At 40.8% G+C, this 24,004-nt stretch overlaps 1 protein-coding gene across 42 annotated transcripts in view; it reads right to left on the minus strand.

Moving 5' to 3' along the window:
- Nucleotides 1–24,004, minus strand: part of BBX (BBX high mobility group box domain containing) — a 138,441-nt gene that overhangs the window by 35,689 nt on the left and 78,748 nt on the right. For 30 of the 42 annotated variants that reach the window (XM_083817241.1, XM_083817219.1, XM_083817231.1 and 27 more), the window contains 5 exons: nt 18,683–18,881; nt 12,893–12,960; nt 8,802–8,882; nt 6,515–6,595; nt 1,823–1,903 (listed from right to left, as the gene is read on the minus strand). In XM_083817241.1, coding sequence (XP_083673367.1) covers nt 1,823–1,903; nt 6,515–6,595; nt 8,802–8,882; nt 12,893–12,960; nt 18,683–18,881 — 510 coding nt within the window. Of the gene's footprint in view, nt 1–1,822; nt 1,904–6,514; nt 6,596–8,801; nt 8,883–12,892; nt 12,961–18,682; nt 18,882–19,408; nt 19,652–24,004 lie in introns of those variants that run through there. The other 12 variants (XM_083817239.1, XM_083817251.1, XM_083817238.1 and 9 more) reach the window with 2 other exon arrangements.

The following is a 24,004-nucleotide window of genomic DNA, read 5'->3' on the forward strand; positions in this document are numbered from 1 at the left end:
CGGAGACAGCAGTCCAGCCCCCTCTGGTGCGCAGCATCTGCGCTTTGGAGTTACAGTGGCACAGCACAAATGCCTGCCAAATGAACTTGCAAACCTAAGAGGCCTCGAGGTGATATGAACACATTAGCTTGGGATCATCCAGATCAGATCTGGAGCTGCTGTCTGAAAAGTTAAGCTGAATCTCTCATTTTATTTGTCCAGTTACAGACCAGCATTACAGAGATCTCCAAAACTGAAAAACACAAAACCAAAAATCCACCAACAAAGAACAGTACTAATATACTACAAGAGCTAGAGATAAGGAAGATGTGCTTAGCATGTCTGCCATGCCTGTGTCAGTTTAAATCAGAGCCTTTAACATTCGTTTTATATATGTAAGTAGGTTTGTAGGAATCCAGCCAAGCAATTGCCAAGACAGAGATTGTGAAAACCTGTCCAACATGGCAACATCACACTGCCATGTTCAGATTTATTTCTGTGACCAACTGCAGGACAAACTCTGCACTCCTGTGGACAGACAGGTGCCTAGACTTCCCTTGCCCTTGGGGCATCACAGTCGCATCACAACTTCCAGTGGCAACTTCCAAAAGTCAGGCTGGACTCTACAACAGCCTTACTCCAGAACAGCACCACTCAGAACACACTGCTGTCCTGTGACAAAGGACACTTCAAAAACTTCTGGTGTCCCTGATTAGTGTTACAAGCCTTTGTGCTGCCCCAGTGCTGCAGTGGTCATAGGTCTGTATGGATCTCTAATCAGAGGTAAGTGCAATTAGACTTACATTGGCACTGCTGACAATGTAGCACACACCAACAAACTCTAGCACTGCCAGAGACTGCCTCTAGGGTAAGGCGGATTTTCTTCTACTCATGACCTATAAAGTCAGTCTTCCTAGTAGCATTACTATCCATTGAACAAAGCATGAAACAGCCATCAGTGCAGGCTCAAAGCACAGTGTTTTCTTTTAGCGCTTCCAATAGCTTTTTTTCCCCTGAGATGTATTAACCACAGCAGCAAGAACATACAGATGGATGGATGCCACCAGATGGGATCCAAAGAACCATTTTCCTCACTGAAATAGGAAGCGATTTTGAAAAAGCAAGCAAAAAAAAAAAGTAACGAGTAAGGTGGCAGCAACTCCTCTTATTAGCCTGAAAGCAGCAAGTATTTTCATCTTTCAGTCATCAAGAGGAATAATATTTGCAGGCCAAGCCTCACAAGTTTGGGTGATTTATCCATATAAAAGCAGTGACATCTACAAGGTTACATGCAAGACTCTCAGGGAACTTCCAGGACCGTTGAGAAACCTCACCTAGTATTCTTGATGACTGCTGATGACTGCCAATTTCATAATTCAGTAAACTACCTCCAACTTTTCATATGGATTCGTGGATGATCTCAAAGTCGACTTTTATTACTTTTGGTCCCCGATTCAGCAATGAACCTTCCAGTCCTTATACTAAAGCTTTATTTTTTGAATCCTAGTATTCACTTCTTCATTAGAAAGAATGCCATTGTCTCGTCTTTGCTATTGTTCTGAGCTTTGTTTTTATTACAGTTTTAAGGTTACTATTCCTGAAAGGAAGCACTTTTTCTGTGGTCTCCAAGAAGCTATACACGTTTAAAAAGTGCATAAAGAAGACCTAGGTCTCCAGGGCCACTGCAGCTGCCTAATTCTCTGTCTTACTATTTGATTATTTGCTAGTTTATGTTTCTGGAAATACTAAATTTAATGCTAGAGCAAACCTTGCACAATTCACACATTTTTGGAGAAAAAATACACACATCTTCCCATTGTGATGCTAATGGATATAACTTTACCTCCGCCAACTGGAAGAGTGCCGACTTCCCACAGTGCTTTACTGGCTCAGGACTTGACAACTGGGAAGTATTTGATGAAATCTAGGTTTTAAATGAACAGAGGAGAAAATATTTCAGTGGTAACCAGGAAAGACAGACAGGAAAGGAGAAAATGAGTGAAGAAATTGAAGAAAAGAGTTAGTTAAATCAGTCACTTTTATATCTTCCTGGCAGAAGGCCCTACTTCAAATTAACAATCCCATCCAAGAAACACTTAACAGCCATTTAGAAGTTAGCAGGATATAAACACAGATAATATTCTGATCATGCTGTGTGTTTTATGTGATTCCAAGTGAACAAAACACACTTGTTGCTAAAAAACATTATCCGTGGTGCTAAAGGTTAAATAACATTCTCCTGGGAAGCCTGGGCAGTATTTCCCATTTGGTCAGGTACACAGGAGGACCATTTGTCCCCACAGGCACTGGGTGCTTGTTTCACTTCCTTTCCTCCGTTAGGAAAAAGACAACCTTACATCTGGGCATCAGATTTAGCCTTCTAAATAGATGGTGGTTTGCCAGCACCAGCACTTGGTAAATAACTACCACTGCACTTCAGAATTGCTTTTGCAGCCAAACTGTTCTGAGCTGCTTCCAAGAGCAGCATTATTAGTTCAACAACACAACAATTTTTCATTATTTCTCATATTTGATTTTGTTTGTCATGGCACTACATGGAAGCATTTGGCCTGGAAGCCTTGAAAAACTCTAGGATCAGGGACAAGACCACCGGTATTTCTATGGCATCTACCTCATTATAAAAATCACACTTATGACCATGACCTTTCAGATGCAGAAGTTAAATATAGCCTCTTTTTTCTTTCTTTTTTTTTTTTTAAAAAAAACTTTATTATCCAAACAGCCTTTTGTCAGTCAAGGAGTTTCATTAGATGAAAAACAAATTATGAATATCCACCATCCATTTTACTGCCAGCTATTTAAGATATAGTGAATAATATTTGACTGTGCATTAATAATTTAGTATTAAACTAAAATTATTCAAAATCCTAGTTTTCCTTTGACACAGTTCAGTGAACCCACTCAGGATCCCAAGACTCAACTCAGGAGGAAGGGCTCCTGTATGCTGCACTTTGTAGGAAAAGAGCCTTAATTTTATCTTCCTTCCAGTGTAATACAATCGCAGTTCTTAATTTCTTCAGTGCAGTATGAATGGCAGAAAAAGGACAGAAACACCCACACCTTAAAGTATAACCTGAGAACATGTAGACATGCCATGCCTTCTGAGGCACGATGTGAGAAAAGACTAAAAGATACAGGCTTGACAATAGCACGAGCACTTCTAACAAAATGCAAGCGAGATCCCCTGTAGTACTAATTGGAAGAAAGGGAGGCAACATTTTCAGCAAAAGAAAATCTCTTCATAGTCAAGAAAACAAACAGCGAGAGACAAAATCAGCACTTGTTCTGGTATATTTGTCTAATTTATGTAAGGACTTTACTTGGGAAAACTGCAGCTTTACCTAAGGGAAGGCTGGAAGACAAGATACTGACTAGATCTCACATTCCAAATTTCACGGCATTTTGACCAGAAGTTTTGGATTCAAACCTTCTGTTCAGCACAGAAATGAACAGAAAGGGCTGCCCTCAGGTCTACTGAAAGCGAGTATGTGAGAACGCAGCACGGACAGACCCATCCTCAAGCGTGCATTTTTCTCTAATACTGACAACCTGCTGGACTAGCAAGGAGAATCCCACCTTTCTGCATGCTGGATATGATTGTATTTTCGTTACATCACCTAGAGAAAAACTCAAAGAGGACCTGTAAGTGAAGAGAGTTAAACTAGCAATGTTACTGCTGTCACTCTCTGGAAGCGTTTTCTTTGTTTATTTAAGGATGAGAGTTTAGCTAAGTAAATCTAAGAGGTCCTCGCGTTCCTTCCCTGCGAAGCAGTCCTCACCGTCTGTTCGCGTTTGCCAAACACACAGCCAGTACGACCAAGAGAGCAAAGGGGCCCATCTGCTCTGCCTCCCTCACTTGGCAAGGAGGATGACAGCCACCAGCCCATGTGGCCAGACGGCCCGCAAACAAGCGCCATGCCAAGCAGCACAGCCCACTGCTGAGAAGTCACTGGCCTACATTATGGCCTTCCATAAAGGTACAAGTGAGAGGGGCAAAAGCGGGACCGAGCATTTGCAAGATCAGAGCAGAGAGAAAAAGCCAAGAATGTAACTTGGAAACACACCAAAAATAAAAACAAACAAACAAAAACCCAAACAAAACAACAAACTTATGAGGACATCACATCATCCTGGAAGGCCGGTGCACTGGCTGCCTGCACACCCACAGGACCCAACACAGTCTCACTCCCAAGCCTCTAATCATCTCTTGTGGCGAGACAACACCGGGCAGGCCTCATTAGCCACATCCTCATCAGCTTTAATTGAAGACTGCGACACTTGGGCCAGCCAGCCAGGCTGAGGCTCTATAGAAGAAAGAATCCCAGACGGCATCAATGCAACGAGCCCTTTCTGAGTGACAGCGGCCTTGTACTCCAGGGTAGAGGTGTCCATTTAAAATGCCATACCTACTCAATGGGATCACTGTCCTCACAAAGACTCGCTCTCACTCAGCCTGCCGCAACAGCAGTAAAGAGACAGGAAACATATGAAGAACGCCCAGCCAGAACCAAAAATGAGGTGGGACGGCTGCCAAAAGACTGCGGGCACATCAGACCACAGCACAATTCACATTTCTTCACAGGTCTGCTTGGCCACTGGCTAAATAACTACTTTTTCTCCCTCTCGTTTTCCTTTTGTAGCTTTGTACATTGGTGACAGCAGCCTACTGCAAATTGCTTACCATAATTTAGCTTACTAAATGCAGAGATGCATTCATATAGACAGGACCCAGTAAGAAGTGGCGCATTAAGGAACGGGATTTTTGCCAAACTTGACAAAGACACCCTGTGCAAATGAAAGCCCTTATATTTGAAGGAGCACAGGCAGCTTTAATAGCAGGAATAATAATAATAATAAGCTTAAAGAGGTTCTTTAGCATGCATAGTATTTTCCCCTGGAACAAAGTAAATGAAAATCAGGCTGCAATCTTAAAGCCATTTCTCTATTGCTTTAGATAAAACACGATGTTAGTCACTGCCATTAAGGCTTCACAACAAAAGCATAACACTGGAGAAATAACCGTGGGGAAAAAAAGTTTTTTTTTTTGTAGTGGGTTCTGTTATTTCCAGACACTGAAAAAAAACCAACCTAAAAAAAAATCCACCCCCCTCCAGACTGCAGACGTATTTTAGTATTTTTAACAGGAAAAAGATTAACCCTGACATTAACACTGTCCTCTCCAGTTTCTAATTAACTTTCTAAGCACCTTTTCTTCCTAACATTTGATGATTCACAGATGCACTCCACTTTGACAAGTGAGCTGGCATAGCATAGCGGTATGAGATTAAATACACTGTCACATCCTTAAGACAATTTTCAGGTTTGCTGTTGTTTGTTCATGTACAAGACGAATTGATTTTAGGTTCTGTAAAATTTTGAAGGTATGGCTGAGTCAAGCTTCATAGTATGATTTGAAAATGCTGTAATCAAGGTATTTCATACCCCGTTCAACTCTGCATACAGCAAAAAATGATGTAGAATTAAAATGTAAGATTTTTGAGACTAAATTAGCAGATTCACTAGTGTGAGACTTGGCAAGAAAAGTCACAGGAATGTTCTACACTGTAGATCTTTTACTTTCTTTGAAAGCTTGATTTCATCAAATGGCTTCATCCTGCTAAATTCCACTAATATTCTCAAAAGAACTTTCCAATTTAACCTGTAATTTAAAAAACGATAGGATGTATAAAAACGTTTTTACAATCAGAGACATCAACTCTACTGTATCTTTTATAGAGGTGTTTCTATTCAGGTATTTTATGGCACCTGAATCAGTAAATTATTATTTATTTTTTCTAATTGGACTTAAGGATCACATCAAAGCACATGCCAGCCAAGCTAAAAATGCACAGTATATAATTAGCTTAACATTTAATAGAAGTAAGCATGTTGTCTGTAGTCAAACCTCTGTAAGCACATGGCATAATCAACAGCATTATCTTTTCATCCCCATACGTTCCTCCAGGATAGCGCCCGCTCTTTTCACACACACCCTAAATATACATTTAGCATAAGAGATTCTGCAAGTAGTACCAGACTCCCCCAAATGGGCAAGAAGAGAATAGGTGTCAAAAATCAATTTGTAGAAGCACATTAAACATGTGGAGAAGAAATTCATAAAAACAATCTCTTAAGGACTCTAAATTTTCAATACATGAAGGAGGGAGGAAAACTTACAGACTTAGATGTCACCCCCTAAGAGTGCTGTTACATATCTTTGTAGCTATGGTAAGCTTCCTTTAGCCTGCAAGTTTATTTTTCAAAGGTTTCCTGCCTCTGGAGCAGCTGTATCTTTTTTACAGCTTTTTATCCACTACCTTTTGTGTACGCTATGGACATCTCTTCAAATCACTGCTTTTTTCCCCTCAGGATTTTCTTAATGCAACGCTGTCATGAAGATAAACATCTACTGGTGGGAGCCTCTTAAGAGAAAGGGTGATTAACCATTCAGCGACAGCCCTTATTGGTTCATTGCTTATTCCCATCCTCCCCCATCATATTTTAGCTATCATACCTCAGCAAACTGAAACAATGCAGACTCCTCAGTTTGTTTTACAGCTCCTGGGACTCCTGGCTGTGATGTGCTTGAAGAGATCTGTCAAGAAAACAATTATTTTTGCATCACTTAACTCTTTACTTTCATTATCAAACTTCAACATGTGAAATTTCTGATCCATGATACTGAAAGACCATCGGTACCAAAGAACATGCAGATGAGTCCCAGCATACCCCTACAAAGCACAGTACCTGCTTTCCCAGGAGACATGGAAATGATGATCTTGAATCATTTTTCACAATGAAAACCTTCCTAGGATCAACAGAACAGGCCAGAACGTTTTTTGAAGGGCTTTTGTTTGCCCGTTGACATGTCAAAAGAGGGTTAACAACAAAAACTTAACACTAGGTTGTATTTCACTGTTCAGTGAAAAGACCCAGCCACAGAATGGTGTTGCTGATAGAGCACAAATTGCTGCTCAGCGTGGAAGATAAGTGTGGGCAGGGACACAACATATGCACGCACTTTTAGAAAAGATACCAGTTCTATCCCAGAGACTAAGGGAACTTTTTTTTTTTTAAACTATGTAGGTCGTGTCAATTTTTTTTGGTTGCAAATTACACTTCGAATTCATCACAGACCTAGGTACAAGTACTATTTATTTTGTCATTGACACACAAACCTACCACGTACTAATTAGGCACAGCCTCACTACAAACTGATTAATGTTGTTGAAAAATAAAATGAATGAGCTAATACGCATTTCTAATTGTTGATCAGTGAACTACTTCTAAACTACAAGTTTTAGCAGTGCAGACGAGCTTGTTTCCTGGAACCCACTGAAGTTCTTTGGTTGGTAAGAAAAAGCAGAGGTCATGAACCCTTAGCAAGAGCATATCTTGCAGCACACAACACAGTTCTTGCTACTACCACATGATTCTGGCTCTTTCCTGCTTGGGCATTGTAAAATGAACTCAGTAACTGCACCGATATTTTTCATACTGGTTAAAAGACAGGGAACAGGGAAATTGAAGGAACAGACTTATCAAAAGGAACTATACAATGTTTTATGTTGCTCAACTGACAGTTTAAGTACACAAAAGTATCTGGGAAATACTGGAAGATGGATGTTGAATTAGTACCATTAATTAACACTGGAATTAACCAATTTTAAGAAACTTTTAAGTATTGTTTTCATTAACAGCAAGCCAGGCATTTCCTAACAAGACAAGCCAGCAGGCTGTTTAGGAGCCTAATCACAGGTTATGTATTTCATTCTGGCCATTACCTTTAATCAGAAATAAAGGATCAGTGCGTTAATCATTTTCTAATACATTTTCAAAGCCTCAGATCTTAAGTTAGAACTCAAGGTCTTGTGGGTTAATGTTAAAACAAAATGACGCTTTCTGTATGCTGGGCCTGGTACATATCTACTCCTTAAGCGACGACATTTAGGGAGGAATATGAAGGTGCATACAGCAAGGAGTATTAAGACAGTAAGATTCATGGCTGGTCTGAAACCAGCTAATAAAAGAAGCCCCTGCTGTAATAAACTTTCTTTCCATACGCACCTTTTCAAATGCCACCCAGCATCCTGTACAATCAATATTTATACAGCTAAATATTTAAGCCACTAAATCCTGATCATTTAAGAAGTTGAAAAAGACATAAGCAAGTGATGCTTACAAAGAGCCAGGACTCTTTGCAATCTCATTTGCGTCATTTTATTTTTGTCAATTAAATTCATTAGAACTTGAATTAAATATGGAGTATTTAAAAACAAAAGCAAAAAAAAAACACAGTTCAGTAGCACTATATAGCTATTAGTGGAAATATATTAACACAAATGTTGTACATTGCAAAACCAAGGCATAGTTGCATAGAGCTGTTTTGTGGTTACAGAATAGAAGTAAATCTTGGAAGTTCCAGAACTACAGTTATTTTGATGGAGTCAGTGACTAAAGCAGTCAGAATGGCTAAATGACACCCAAATATACCTGCTGAGACTTTAGTCAGTAAGACTCCAGTTAATACCTAAGTGCAGGAATGACACATCTTAAATCACTGCTTAAACCACAACTCTATTATTGCTCTAGGGTTTCAAACATGTCCCTGAACACAATCTCCTGCACTTCAAGCCAGACACATCTACCAGATACATGATACAGTAACATAAACCTCAAAACAAGGAAGAAATACTACCACGAATTTCAGTCAGAGGTGTTTAGTTTCTCTTTCAGCTAAACACCAGGTAGCTCTTGAAAAAAAACACAAACAAAAAACATTCCCTTTTAAAGAAACTCACCTCTGCAAACTGAAACAATGACGACTTCTGACACGCTTCCATAGAATTAGTCGCATCAGATTGGCAAGTACTCGAGGAAACCTAAAACAAGGAGTATGGAGAGTAAGACCTCAAGGGTTTTTTCTTTCAAGCTAAGAACAACAGTGGGCAAAATGAAATACCAGGCAGCAGTAACATGCTATGTTTAAGATGGACAATGCAATGTTTCAGATTCCTGGACTGGTTGAATCCTGGTTGAATCAAAATAAAAGGTGAAAACACAGCTTAGCACCCATTTTAATGTATTTCACAACTGCCTAATTAGAAAGACTAGGAAAATACCAGGGATAGTTGTTTTTTAATTCCAAACTGCAGAAGAGTCTTCCACAACAAATACTACGTTGATGATTTTGGGCTGCATACACAGATACCTTGTATTCATGATGCTATCTACTACCTCTTTAATTTACACTTCCATTCTGAAGAAAATTAATTACTTAGAAGCTAAAAAGGAAGTTTTTGAAACCACTAAGGGTTGCCTAGTGACAAAAATAATCGCTAATCGCTTCACAGCATGAAAATAAGTAGTTAAGGGTGCCACAAGCCTTAAACTGCTCAAATAATAAACATAAACATCTGTTTAGGGGTGCTTATGAGAAGCAGTACAATAAAGCATCATAACTTCTGAAATCAAAACACAAAGAAATGACTGCTCAAAACCCCAAACCAACAGCCAGCCTCATTTGATTTCCTAAGACCTTTCCCATACTGCTCTTATTAGCCAGGAGTTTGTTACTCAAGCATCCTTCCATAAAGGGATTGTACTGAATAGGAAATGACACGTTTGAGTGTAAAATATTTACATGTGTGACTCCTAGGAGGTGAGGCATTATTAATATAAAATATGGTACGTAACATAACTCATAGAAAACAGCAGAAAGGAAGGAGGCCTTACGTGATTTTCGAAAGGTAGGTAACAAGATGGAGGTTTTTTTCCCTTAATGATTTTCAATTTTTCATGGAATTCCAGGTTATTTGAAATATTTCAATGCAAATGTATTTTTTACCTCATTTATCAGAATGAGTGTGCCAATACCATTTATTGGTGAATGGCCACGTGAGATTTGGCTAGCAACTGCATCTGTTGCCTGCAAGAACGAAGTGCCGCAGAATCACCAGGCCTACAGTACATGCAGCTTGTACTGCTGCTCCTGCCACTGGTTGCCCCAAGATGCTTGTGCGTGGCAAGTGCACAAGCGCATTTTGCTTCGGGAATCTGCTGTGGCTCTGCCTCTGCAACACAAGAGCTGTTGTGCCCACACTCCCAACTTGGGGGAAATTAACAATCTCTGGGGCTTCTAATCTCTGCCAGGCTGAACCTGACCAAAGAGATACAATAATTACTGAAGGGAACGGTTGTACAAATAGTGCCATTGCATGATTCTCATTTCCTGCTGTAATAAAGTCCTCAACATTGCATCGTTTCTTCTCCTCTCTCCTCCTACTGGCTTATCCTCAGCTGCACTGAAACAATCTTTGTTTCTGATTTACACCCCAGGCAACACCACTGCGTGCGGGCCCCGGGCAGCCTGGCACCGCAGGCCAGACAACCGCTCATTCTCAGCCAGGAGGAAGCTGTAAGGATGCTGCCTCCGCATCCTCACAGTCCCTTGTGAGTTACTTACCATAGCCTGCTCTGAAATGAACAAAAGAGACACAGGGCAGCACCTGGCTCACATGTTCTCCTTCCTCACTGAGTGATCCAAGACCTGTATCTGGTCCTGATATGCAGGGCAGCAGCACGGGGGAACTGGCAGAAGAGCCACGTTTTGGACTGTGCTACAAATTCAGGGCTTTCTGGGAAGTAAGCACAGAGACCACTAGGTGCTGCTCTAAGGCAAGCAACTGTCCTCACGGCCTTGGGGGGGGGGGTGACAGGGAGGGAGCTTGAACGCAAGGAGCATTCCTCGAGGAGTTTCAGGTTTATTGCAGTTGTTTAATTAGCAGAAAAGTGGCAGGATGAGGTTTTGTCTCGTGCAACGAGAGTTACAAGAACAGTCCTGTTAAACATTTTTGTTCAGGTGTTTGACAAAACGTGCTCACAATTCTGCATAACGGATGGAAGGACCCAAATATCAGGTGAAAAGCCTTCGCTTATCCGTATCCTTTATCTACTGTTGCTAAGGTTTTTAACTTTTCTTGCCTGTTTAAGAGCTCAAGACACTGTTTGGAAATCAATCACACATCAACACTGAATTCTGTTATCAGATGAAAAGCCTTCTGGTCTATCGAAAAAAATTACAAAAATAGGAACATAACCAGCACAGAAAGATGGTGACTAAAGCACTTTTGTAAGCATCACTACCGTGCCTCTTTCCCCTTTTCCTGCTGGTGCATGTTCGCTTTGTTACCTGCTGTCTGGAGCGCTGACAACGCTAAGTTTAACCACCTGATTTGAAAAGCCCCTATATATCCATTTAGCACACGCTTAACAGAAAAGCAGTGGGCGTTGAATAAATTTACTCGGGATTAGCAGAGCTGTTACGTAAGGATCCTTTTCCTCATCATTTCTGAGGTTCCGAACAAACTGTGTCAGTGCTCCCCTCCTTTGTATCAACAACTTTTAAGATGCTAATAGTATTTTAAGATGTTTGCTTACAAGGCCACCCAAGTCTGCATAATCGTACATATACAAGCAGTCAAACTAAATGTAGATAGGCAATCCTAACTCTGGCAGTCCCCCAATTTAAGAACCACATATATGCATGCGATTCTTCTATGTACACACACACTTCAATAGCAATGAAGACTACGGGATATCACTTAGACGATTCTTTTTAAAATGACATACCATCTCTATTTTTTTTTTTTTAGTAGCAATGCCGGAGTTTTAGATACATGGCATATAATTTATAGCCTCATATCCATATAAAATCAGTATCTATGTTTTCCAGAGTTAAGCAACTCCTGAACCTTTTCACGGAGGATACTTAACAGTTACTTTTGTTCACCAATTTCTCCCCCACGTCAATACAACCCAAGTAAAGTCTCCCCATTTTAGAGGGAAGAATCATACCAATTCCTCAATGAATTCTTGAGCTTTTCTTATTTAGCCTGTCATACCACATCCCAGTATGTTCTGCTAACCTCCCAAATGCTGTTTTGAGGGTGAAACTGTTCAAGCATAAGCATGCAAATTCAACCATAGGCTGTCCAGGCATGTAAAAGTGAGCATCTTATGACTCCTCTGTCCGCTATCCCAAGGATGGCAAGTCAGAAGCGCTGCTCAGTTATTCAGGCCTAAGTAGTTTTTAGGAACTTTACTGCACTCGGGACAACACAAGCCTAAGAAATATTTGCTCCATATCCAATCATCTGAATCAAAAGGAGAATGACTACCTATTTTACCCAGCATACAAGCCACCTTATGAACAGTTTTCAAAACTGGCCCATAAAGTAGGTCATGAATAACAATCAGTCTGAAGAAAGACTGGAGGTCCCTGCGCTCTTGAAGATACACAGAAACACACTTACTGTAGGCTTTTGTAAAATAAAACGTTTGTGATGGCAATTGAACGACAAACTTCTTTTCAGACATAAAGACTTAGTCAATAGGAATAGACTGCAATACTTTGATTACTTGTTAGCACTTGCATGGTTTCAGAATGCATATATAATTACACTGACTGTACGGAAATTATTCAGTATTTATTTTGCTATTAGCGCCAAGGCCGCAGTTGTATGAGGCGTTACACAAGCACGTAAGCGTATGAATCCCTTGCTCAAAAGAGCTTGCACACCGCCTGTTTGTTAACAGTCACTGTACCTCAACCCTTCCATCTGCGACAACATCCTCTCACTGGGCAGACCTGCCTGGTTTGATCACATATTCATCAGTCTGTGGAGTTGATACAGAAGTGGTATCAAACCCAGGCCTGATGTCTATGGTCACGGTTGGAGTACAAGACTCACATCACTGGGCTCACACTTCAGTTCCACCTGAGGTTACTTAAAACGTGTCTTAAATTCCACTTCCCACTTGACAGATAGTCCTTTTCAGAGCTCTTTTTAAACTGACGGCTTGTAGTAAGGGAGAGAAGAGAGTTCCTTACCTCTTGTGCAGTCAGGGCATGCTCCCCGGCTAAAAGCAGCATACTTAGGCCTCCCATTTGTGTAGGATCTGTTAAAAGAGTAAAAGCAAGTCTGAAGTTTATTCATTTGCTTGTTTAAGGAGCCTGCCATTTGCAGTGTTAAACCCCCAGAAGACTACTTGTCACAGACACTCTGAGCGAGCTGCCATAAAAGGCAGTTCAAGAGAATCACAAATAACCATTTCTGTACCCTCTGGGAGAGGCTCTCAAAGCTGTTTGAAGGATTTAATTGGATTTGTGTGCTTAACACCTCATTGCGTGGATTTACAATTTTACCGCCAAAGGTTATATGCACTACGGAGCGGGCTATCTTTAAAACAGGCAAGTGTAATGATCTCATACATCTCGTACACAGATACACACAAAGACACACTAATATCCCACTTGTTTATAACTCAGTGGATGCTCCTACCAAGAGAGCAGTTTTCTTCCTTAGCCACTGAACGAGAAAAGGGATGGAACAAAATGACACGATCAAGCTCTGAAGCAAAATTCAGCTTTAACAGAGAGCTGCATTTAGTGGTGAAAAGTGCCAGCCTGACAGCACTGAAGCATGAAGTGCTCAATCCTCCACGCCAGAACAGCACAGGCACCAGCCAGCCAAGCTGGTGACTGCCTACTTGTTGCTCCACCACTACAACATTTAATTGAGGAAAGCAAAATGGAGATATAAATGTTCTTTCTTTGAGTGCTTGGTTCTGACAGTTTCTAGCCTCCAGGTTCCAAGCACCTCACAAGTTCTGAAAAAAAATGGCAGCAAAAAGTAAAAGCTATCAACACTGCCACTCCATTACTCACGGAGTGGCTTTGCCACTCAAAACAGTGGTTGCTCTTCATCATTATGAAGACAAGTTGTCTGATTTGGGGGGAGTGCCTTGGAAGTAATGCAGGATCTCAATTTAACAAAGAGATACACAGAGAGAAGAAAACAGCCTGTGGTCCAAATGTCTCGCACAACAGCCACAGTATGAGAGAAAGAAAAAAAAAAAAGCATTATCTTTGCTGTATTCCTGAAAACACCAAGTTATCTTTTGGTAATTAACCTCCACAGGTCTTAGTAAGTGTGCACTCACGTCTTCCAATTTCCTTTTGCTAAACTACACAAAAAACAATTTCTCCAACAATAAATTACACGTGCTTGGGGCCATTCTTTGGAACGGCGGCTAACTGGCACAATTACCCTCGTCTGCTTGGTTAAATTGCCTCTAACACAATAGCTGCATCCAAAATGCCCACTGGGAATTTCTGTGGCCCATTACAACTCAAGAGCCAAGCCTAGGTGTTTTTTGGAGAGAATCAATTGACGTGTTACCATACCTGCAAACCTCCCAGCGGTTTTGCACTACAGACAATCAAGCTCCAGTTCACAGGAACACTCACTGGTACTGTTTAATTCAATACTACAGATGCTGCCAAAGCTCCTCCCTTGGACAGCATCTCATACTGACATTCACAGGAAAAAAGTTTGTTAATACTCTTAAAATAGCAGTTAAAAAAAAAAAAGATTGCATAGGAAAGCAGTGTGAATAAACCCAAGCTCATCCACTATCCCAAGGATAGAAGAGTGGTCACTATAGCCTAGATAGTACTTGCTTCAAACCCCATGATGTTCAACTGAAATTACTTTTTTTCCTTTAATGTAATGAACAGATAGAATTGTTTTTGTTGTTTTGTTTTTAAGCATTTTACTTCAAAATAGAAATAAAAAAAGGAATAGAATATATTAAGTTTCTGCAGAGACAAGGCACGATCAGAAGCGCAGAGTGTAGTAGCAAGGAGTGGCTGAAGAAACGGAGACAGAAATGGGAAGGGTCAGCAAATGCTTAAGCACAATTCATAAGTGAAGAAATCCTGTCAATATAGCACCTGTTACCATCAATATACTTGATCAAGCAACAGTTCTGTCCCTTAAACAAGAGGAAATCAGAGCAATTAAAAACTGAAAACTAAACATGCATCTCAAAAGACACTGACTGAAGAGTCAGTAATTTTGAAGGAGAGACTGGAAGAGATCTCCAGGTACACCACAAATTTACTGAGCTCCACATTAAACAGTTAGGGGCTGGCTGGCTGCTTTTTATTTCTTTATTCACATTGGAATACCAACGCAGAACCCAAGTCCTCTAACTATTACGAGTTTTCTTTCAGTTTTCAGCCTACGTTTACTGAGGGCTAGGTAAAGGCACACTTTTTTTCTTGGTGTCCATATCGTAAAATTTAAATAACTTTTCTCTAAATTTCCATCTGCTGTATCTACAGGAGCCAGTCACCCTGTGCTTCCTCCACTTGCTTTACTAGCTTAAACAAATCAAGATGTCCTGACTTCATCACGTGTTCCCACAGTCACTGTGATCCCTACAGCTCTCCTCTCCAGTTACACCAGGTGGAGTTCATCTTTCTTGCACATGAGTGGTCAGCAGGGTAACCACGTCAGATGAGCTCTCACCTGTACTCTCTTGAACACTATTAATTCTTCTCTACAGCTCCTGAAAATACTCTGCCTGACACACTGCAGCACAGCACTTTCTTCTGCCCACATCACACCGATGGCTCACAGCTCCTCTCTTGAGATTCACTTTCGTTGCCTTAGGTCTTCCTCCTCCTCAGTTTTCGCCAACTGGAGAACACCTAGCTTATGGCTCTAAAGTTCTTCCCTCACTTCTAAATATTTTCTTGGCTGAACAGGTGGTCTCAGTTTTCTGCCTTTCAAATAAACAGCTTATAACAAAATGACAAGAATAGGCTTTTACTTTACCTTTTTTTTCCTCCTCCAAGTAAGCAAATACTTACACTGTTTATTTAAAAATAAAAATTAAAAGGATGAAAAAAAATGACAGCTCAGTGGAAAGTTAATTTTGTGCTTGAGCAAGTTGAATACTTATGCTGCAGCTGTAGCAGAGAGCTAGCACTTAAAAATCTTTCCACTATGGTTTCAAATTACAAAATAAGCTTATATAAGGGAAGACAAAATGTATATACACAAACACTGCCACATGCTTATAGAACCTTCTCAGCGCAATAATGTTTCTCTTATGGCACTAAGAACTTACTGGTATGAAAAAATAAGGATTAAGTGCTATTTTATAGTCCTCTACAGTTAAATCAACAGGAATGAGAAAACAGCACACACATCTGACTTATAGAATGGGAGGTGATTGGTGGCTTTCTCAACAGCTTTCAGCAGTGATTAACCTTGCACCATCTCACTATTTGGGAACGACATACGTTGTTAGTACTAGCATGGTTAGAAACTCAGCAGGCTGGCTTGTTCAACATGGCAAGTTTTCAATCTGAGGAAAGGAAGAATGGAGGAAGAAAAAAAGCTAGCAAGCAACAGTTTCAGTTAACTTTCACCTGGGTTCAGAACTACGTTGCTTTCTACAGAACAAATTTTGCATCTCTATCAGGACACTGGCTATTCTAGGGAATGTCCTCTTCTGACACAGCACTACAGAAGTATCAGAAATCCTGAGCTTTTCCACAGGAAAGCTGTTGCCCAGTTGGCTCTGTAGTTGTGACAGTAGATGCTGCAATAAACACATTCACCTGAGAACAGCTGTTCTTTGCCTGATGCCCTAGAACAGCTCACAAGGGGGGCACGAAAAACATGCTCAACTACAGCTTGCAGGCTGGATGAGCAAGGACACCGCTAGCAATGCTGCAGGTCAGGAGCCCAGTGATGGTGCCACACCTCAGGCTCTTCAGACAACAACAGGTCAACACAAGAAGCATAGAAGAAGCAGGATGGTTGCTGTTGGAATGCCAAAAATAGGAGAAATGGCCTGGGATGGGGGAGGACTTAAAAAGGAAAGGAAGATTTTATGCTTAATATATAATGTTTTCCAAAATGAAATGTGAAATGTAAAAATAAACCAAAAAGGATTTACAGCTACCAACAAGTAAAACAGGTTTCCTGGAACAACTGTGGATTGCCATATAATCCTTGTCCTAATGATGCTATCTGCCTTGAAGATGCAAGACAGCAGCATTTCAAAGATAAAGGTGTTTCTATGGTTGTTCACCTACATTTTAGTTCATCAGCCAGTACACATCCTGGATTTTAAAAGAGGTTGTGCTGGGCAGAACAGTCAGATTTGAATTAAGCTATCACATGAAGCAGAGGGGAGAAGAACCCAAAAAATATGAACTGGTCATGAACTGGTATATGACTGACAACATCGTAATCCATTTGGTACGACAAACCTGTTGTGATTTAGATGCTGCTAACATCTCTGTCAGGAGCTCCCATTATTTTATGGGTGCTGTTACACTTGTGAAATAGCCAGACTTCACTGGCATGAGGACTGGAGCAAGACCCCTATGAGTTACTATACTCATGGATTCAGTCTGCAGTTAAAAAAATAAAATAAAATCACTTTAGCACAAAACAGAGCCTTCTTCAGAAGTGAATGGATCCGCAGGTAAAACAATGGATTAGATTAATTTCTAATCAATTCCTAAGTCTTCTGCTCTGGCAGTTGTTGATTAAAGATCTCTCTTAACAGGAGCTTTACAGCTGGACAGCCCAGTAGGAGAAGTGGGGGACGGCAGCCAGGCAAGACCAAGACCTACTGCTTGTTCTTCCTGTTAAGTCAGTAATTTTTTAAGGAGCATAAAGCATAAGCATTACTCCCCTGATAGCCAACCAGAAAGGGATGAAGAGGCTTGTGGGTTTTAGAACTGGTCTCCCACATATCACTACTATGTTGCATGAAAAAGTATTTTGAATTACATTTCACAGTTCCTTTGTAGCCAGGAGGAATTCCATTACAGGAATTTTCATACCATTATGAAACTGGCAAAAAAAATGTAAAAGCCTGTTTATCCCTTTTTATCCTTTTTTCACTTGTTCCATAAAACTATTTTCCACTCTCTAGATCAAGATATCTCTAAGCAGAAAAATCCTATCTGTCACACGATTGTCATAAACTAGGCAGAATACAACGAAGTTCGAAATACATCAACTTTAATAAAATTAGAAACCTTAAAAAGCCAAAAAAAGGTGTACGTGCATGGAATTATTTTCCACCTTGACTCTTAGGTTCTTAAGCTGCCAGTATTTAAGAACATTAATATCTCCATATTTCAAGGTCATGATTGCGACAGTTCTGCTACTTGTGGATATCAGCAAGAGATTATCTGCCTTTCACCAGTTCAGGTTCTCCTACACCGATTAAAGATTTTTATTATTATTATTTAAAAAGATTATGTACTCCTCCCCCCATGATATGATGGGAAAAGGCAAATTTTAAGTAAAACTGAATTACACTTTTCTTGCTTTAAATATAAAAAGCCTTAGTTTCACAGGTACGTTCATCCACAAGAATTATTAACACCTCCAACTTCAGACACCAATAAATTACGCTGGTAAACAACAAGTTATTAAACACAGTACTAGCCTCCATGAAAGAAAGAAAGAAAGAAAAAAAACATACTATCAGCACTATACTTCTATGACTAGGAAATTAAAATCTCTAGTTCCAACAGCAAATAAGCCTGAGCTAAAAACAAATCAAATCTAAATGGCCACATCTTAGAAGCTGCCACATATCTGGTCTTGATTCTAAAACAGCAAATATGTAGTATAGAAAATGGTACAAAATTGTTATGCAGAGGCTTAAATATAGTCTAGGCAACTTAATTTGGGGACATGAAATGTATTTGCAGGTCTTGCAGCCCAATCGCAACGTCTCATCCTCAAACAAAGCAAGGATGCAACTTGTGAGAAACTTCACAAGACTGAAATCTCACCTGCCATCCCGAAGTTGAGCTGTGGCATTTCTTCACTTTTTGTCACTTTCCTCGGGCTTGGCAAATCTTTTGCAGAGTCTGAAGGGAAGGCCCACAGTTTCTTCCTGTTTGTAACAGTGGAAGTCTGTGTTTTCACAGGTTTGTTTGTTGTGGGGCACCACTTGTACCCTGGATTTGCCTTCATAAATGCATCCTTGTACTGGAAAAGAAAAGGAAAATTATCAGTTGTAACATTATACTATCTACAGGGCAACAGGGTGCACTTTTTATAAGAGGATTTAATACAGTAAATAATCCTTAAATGTCTTGATTATTTTTTAACAGTTTAGTCACGTGCTTAGAGTCTGACCACCAACACAATCTAACAAGAAGAAATATTCAAATAAGTAAAGCTGAGTTGTACTTAAAAAAAAAAAAAAAGGTAGGTTTCTCTTTTCTCTCCCGAGGGTTTACTACACATATCAGGCTGAAGTTGTGATCCTGCAAACTGCTCCCCAGCATTTACATGCTCACTGCTTGGGAAACAGGGAAGACAGCCATCTGGACTCTTTCTCAGGTAGTCTTTGCTTTCTAGTTTGGATGAAATGAAAACATTCATTTGGCAATAAATGCAGCATAATGCCCCTTACTTTGCACTTGTTCTGTAACACTTCAATATTTTAGAATATTTGAGTTATGCTCTTTCCCAGACCAGGCACATCCCTCTGAAAATACGCCGCTACCTACTTTTCTCTTTTTCAGTAGCTTCTGATACATCACCCGAGCTTTCCTTCCAAAACCATGCTGCACGGCTGCAATAAAATGAACTGGGACCATTGAAAATTTTCTTTGGCCTTGAGCACATATCTTCGTTGTTTGCTCTACTCTTGGTATGAGGCAGCAAAACAATCTAAGCTAGACTACACAGAGGGGGAAAAAGGATCTGGATCCTACACAGTTCGGTTGGAATAAAGGCACTTGGAGCATCTACTTTCAAAATGTGGCGGTGATGTTTCCCAAGTACCTTGCTGCCTAGGCAAAAAAAAAAAAAAAAAAGATCTTTGACCATTAACAGCAATAAAAAGAATGCATTTCAGTATTTCAAACTTGTTGCTATGCAAGGTAGAGAAGGGACGAATGAGAGGGTCATGCCGAGCATTCCAGCTGCAAATGTTTGTCTAACAACTGATAGGCACTTGGAGCGCTCACTGGTGTAGGAGGCAGGCTGCCAAGTCAGCACCAGAGCTCACCGCAGGGAGAAGGAGCTCAGCACCTCCTAAGTCATTATTAGGTGGGTCTCGCTGGCGGCAAGTGAGCAAGAGAGCAATTTTGTCCTGAACTACATGGCACGGCAGCTGCAGAGAGTTTCTTCTGCAATCACGTGTGCTCCCACCTGCCCAGGTGTCCTCGGTCTCAATGTTGCCACGGAAAATCCCCTATGTTTCATGCACATGCATGCCATAGGAACACACAGAGGGAGGAAAACAAAAAATCCCTTGGGTATCAAACACAGAGGAGCACTCTGAAAACCCTGTCCCTCTAACAGAGTCACTGCTGTGCTCTCCCAGATCAATAAATGCCATGCCTTGTGGCAGGATCTTCGTTGCATGCACATCTCTCCTACTTTCACTTCCATCTTAATCTGTCAGCCGGCACGTTCTTCCCCCTGACTGTAGCAAGGATACAAACGATTCACTTTACAAGCAGCACGGCGCCATGTGAACCTGCTGTGGGAAGTCCTGTATTTATAGAAATGGCCATAAATAATAAAAATCTGCAGGGACTGCTGACCCACATACACCCAGTATTTTCTGGAGAGGGCAAGGGGATTAAATCTGCGAATGAAGGACTGCGACACTCTCATCTCGCCCCTTTTCCCTTCTCCTCAGTTTGGTTTGGGAGTTCATTTCGCCAGTGAATGCAGACCACAAAAATAGCCTCACAGAGGGGAGGGGAGGGGAGGGGATAAGGGAAGAGGCGGAAAGGAAACACACAAAGAGCGATCTTTGCCTTCCATTGTTAAAGCACCAGCCCACTCATGAATCATGTTTCCAGCCTGCTGAGTTAAAAGCACAGAACCTCTAGCGATGAAGTACGTAAGCCCTTCGTATCGGTGTTGCTGCTCTGAATAATTGAATTATTCTGCGGATTAATTTGACAATCCAACAGGCTGCCCATCAAATGAGAGCCATAATGCATGCCATTTGCCAGACGAGGCAGCGATAAGCTTTTAATCAGTTTCCAACAAGAGAAATTCAAGTGACGTGGTGTATTAATGGATTTTTTCCTCTGCAGAGCCAAAAAGTTAACGTTAACTGCACTCTCCAAAGAGGAGGGAGCCAATTCAGGCAGGACAACTCATCGGCTCCTTTCAGAAATTCAACAAGCAAGATAAAATGAAAGAAAATGTATATAAAAAGTTAAACAACCACCAAGAAGCAGTTTTATAAAATGCATATAGGGGCCTGATCCAAATCTCCGGAAGACTTTCAGCATTGATTTTCATGACAATTACACCGAGGCCTAAAACGAAGTGATGGATTCTGCTTGGCAGGTCATGAGAAGATAACTTAAATGAGCTACACGGTAACAAGAAACAGCCAAAGGCAATAGAGGAGCTTACTCTTTTCCTCCATTCAACCAACTGTACAGTAAACCAATATAACACAGCAGCCTAAGAAAGCCTCTGAAGTCCCTTTAAAAAAAAAAAAAAGTTATATTCTTATCCTGGAAGGTAAAGGCACTACCTTCATTCCCACGCAGAGCGGCATGCCAGTGCCTTCAGGACTGCCCTGCAGGGTCATGTCCTGAAATTCCAGGTAACACAAAAAAAGCACAGGATATGTTTGTGGATCGGTCTGATGCATCATTTCTGCTTTGTGAAAGCCTGGGGAAGGATGCAATATGTGCTGGGATGGGTGCCACTTCAGACCTAAGGTCAGAAAAGGTGCTGTATTTAAATGCAAGCTCCTTTCATCACCAAGTAAAAAGATGTGCTTCCTCCAGCATCATGGAAACAGAAGCACACCAAGCGGACTCAAGCTACACAAGAACAGTGATTGTTTCACTGCATATTCTCCATGCCAGCTGAAAGCTTCCAGCCCCCGAACAGGGCAGAAGCCCTGTAAGAGTTAACAGAGCACAGCCCCCCTATTAAACACAGTAACCAGAAAGGATGCAGCTTATTTACGAGCGGTCAGAATTCATTTTCCTCTCGGTGAAGTGAAATGCTAACACACGGCAGGAACACTTGTGGTTCTACTTGGAGTATTTATCAACTACTGGGCTTATATCCCACATAATAAAACTTTCAAAGTTAAGTTGATCTATGAAGTCTGCAGGATACAAATGGAAAGCCTGCTCCTTAAAGGAAACACCGGCAGAAACCGACACTGAGCTTTGCAGGCACAGTATGAAGCCTCTAGGGCAGGTGTTGCTCCAAGAGACCATTAACCACAAGACTGAAAATAGAAGGAGCATGGGGCCAGTTCTTCTAAGAAATTAAGGCACCCCAAGGTGCAGACAGGTACATAAAGGGATTTTCCAAAATTGCCTGAATGAAGCATAGACCTCATCGTCCTCTCAGCTGGAATCAGGGATAGGTATCTAACCCACTAGGAAACTTCTCATAATTCCACTTGACAAAGTACTGGGGTGCCTCGCTTGCTATCTTTAAAAATCCTAGGTCTTACCTACTGCTAGACATGCGTAACAAAATGTACCAACGCCTGCTGAGATAGTACCAGTTGCTGATACTACGCAGGTAAGAAACTGAAAGTTGCTCACTTGATGCCTGATCTGAGTTAACTGGTTTTGTAAACTCTGTCTCCGAGTAGTAAAACCATTCTCAAGACCGTAACCCAACAGAGCTTGTAGCCACTGCAATTATGGACCGTTTCTGTCAAGCCCACTTGTATCTCTGGAAGGGCGACGGGATGCTCAGGGTACACAGGACGTGCTGGGGGTGAGGGAGAGGTAGCAGACATGACACAGGGGTCCTGTGGGAGATAGCTGTAGGCTATGCAGTGAACACTGGCAGTCCAAGAGCAATGAAAAGCTGCATTTAGGTAAGGGGAACTCATCCTTTGCATTTTAAACCTCGGCAAACTTTTATATATACTTGTGTGTATACACACGCGCACGCACACACACACACACTCTCCTATACATATAAGTCCTTAAACAGGAGTGAACCAGCACAATGGTAACTGTATGTTGTTCCAAAGGCATTCACCTCCTTGACCTTTAAATGAGCTCTCCTTAGGAAAAAGCAAAACATCGATAAATGGTTCTAACTAGAGCTAACATTAGCATCCTTTTGACAGTCTCAACAGTAAACCTAACTATAAAACTATAAACCTGAACAGTTTTTTTTTTTATACTTAACCTATAGTTAGGTATAAACCTAACTATAAAAGCGAGTGCTAAAACACGCAACTGCTCCACACACAGAACAGGCCTGTTTGTGAAGAAGGCCCAAATACATTCAGTGGCACATTATAGCTGCTAATTATTGTTGTAACATACAACCATTTAAAGAATAAAAATTATACATTATCTCTCTGCTACACATTCTTGGAACTAGTGGTAATGATCTAACTACTTAGATTTATTGTTTCTCTTTGACACTGAATATGCAATCTGTTCTTCACGCCAACAGAAACAAATAAATCACTACAGGAACAATGATTTCTACAACAGTATGATTAATAGTTTCAGATCTGTCACTTCATATAGAAGTTCTGCAATTATTTTCCTTCTTAATGAGTAAGTTTCCTTCAGCAAGACAAAAGGCTAAGAAATCAGTCACATCAGATTTATTTCTTCCAAAAATACTTTCTTCATTTTTGTCTTTATTTTCTTTGCATCTATACCAAACCTCCTAATTGCCCTTTCTCCCCACGTATCAGGAAGCATCACTGATTGTACGTGTGAATGCAGACCGTATCAGGAATGGCTGGACAAAGCTAAGGCTCAAATACTTCAATGCTGTGTCACAAATGGGACTTCAGAGGTACTACACACTACTTTAAAAGGACCTGCCATGCAGAACACTTGGTTGTTCTTGCAAGCCTTTCCATGCTCATGCAAACTACTGACGTGGCTGGATCTTATATATATATTTTATCAGTAGCAGACAACTTCACATGACTATGGTTTTCCCAACTGTTTCACAGCTGTGTTTCTCGTAGTACACTAGCATAACTTCACAAATGAGAGAGGTCCTTCCTTCTCACTGGCCCTCCATTATTTTTTCTAAGGCTGAATTCAACGGTTACTCACAATCTACATCATGCAGGTAACTCTACTGCATTGTCTTTTGGGGTAGTATTATCAGCCTAA

The sequence above is a fragment of the Anser anser genome (genome assembly GCF_964211835.1).
Source record: "Anser anser genome assembly, chromosome: 1".
In the NCBI taxonomy this organism is placed as follows: domain Eukaryota; kingdom Metazoa; phylum Chordata; class Aves; order Anseriformes; family Anatidae; genus Anser; species Anser anser.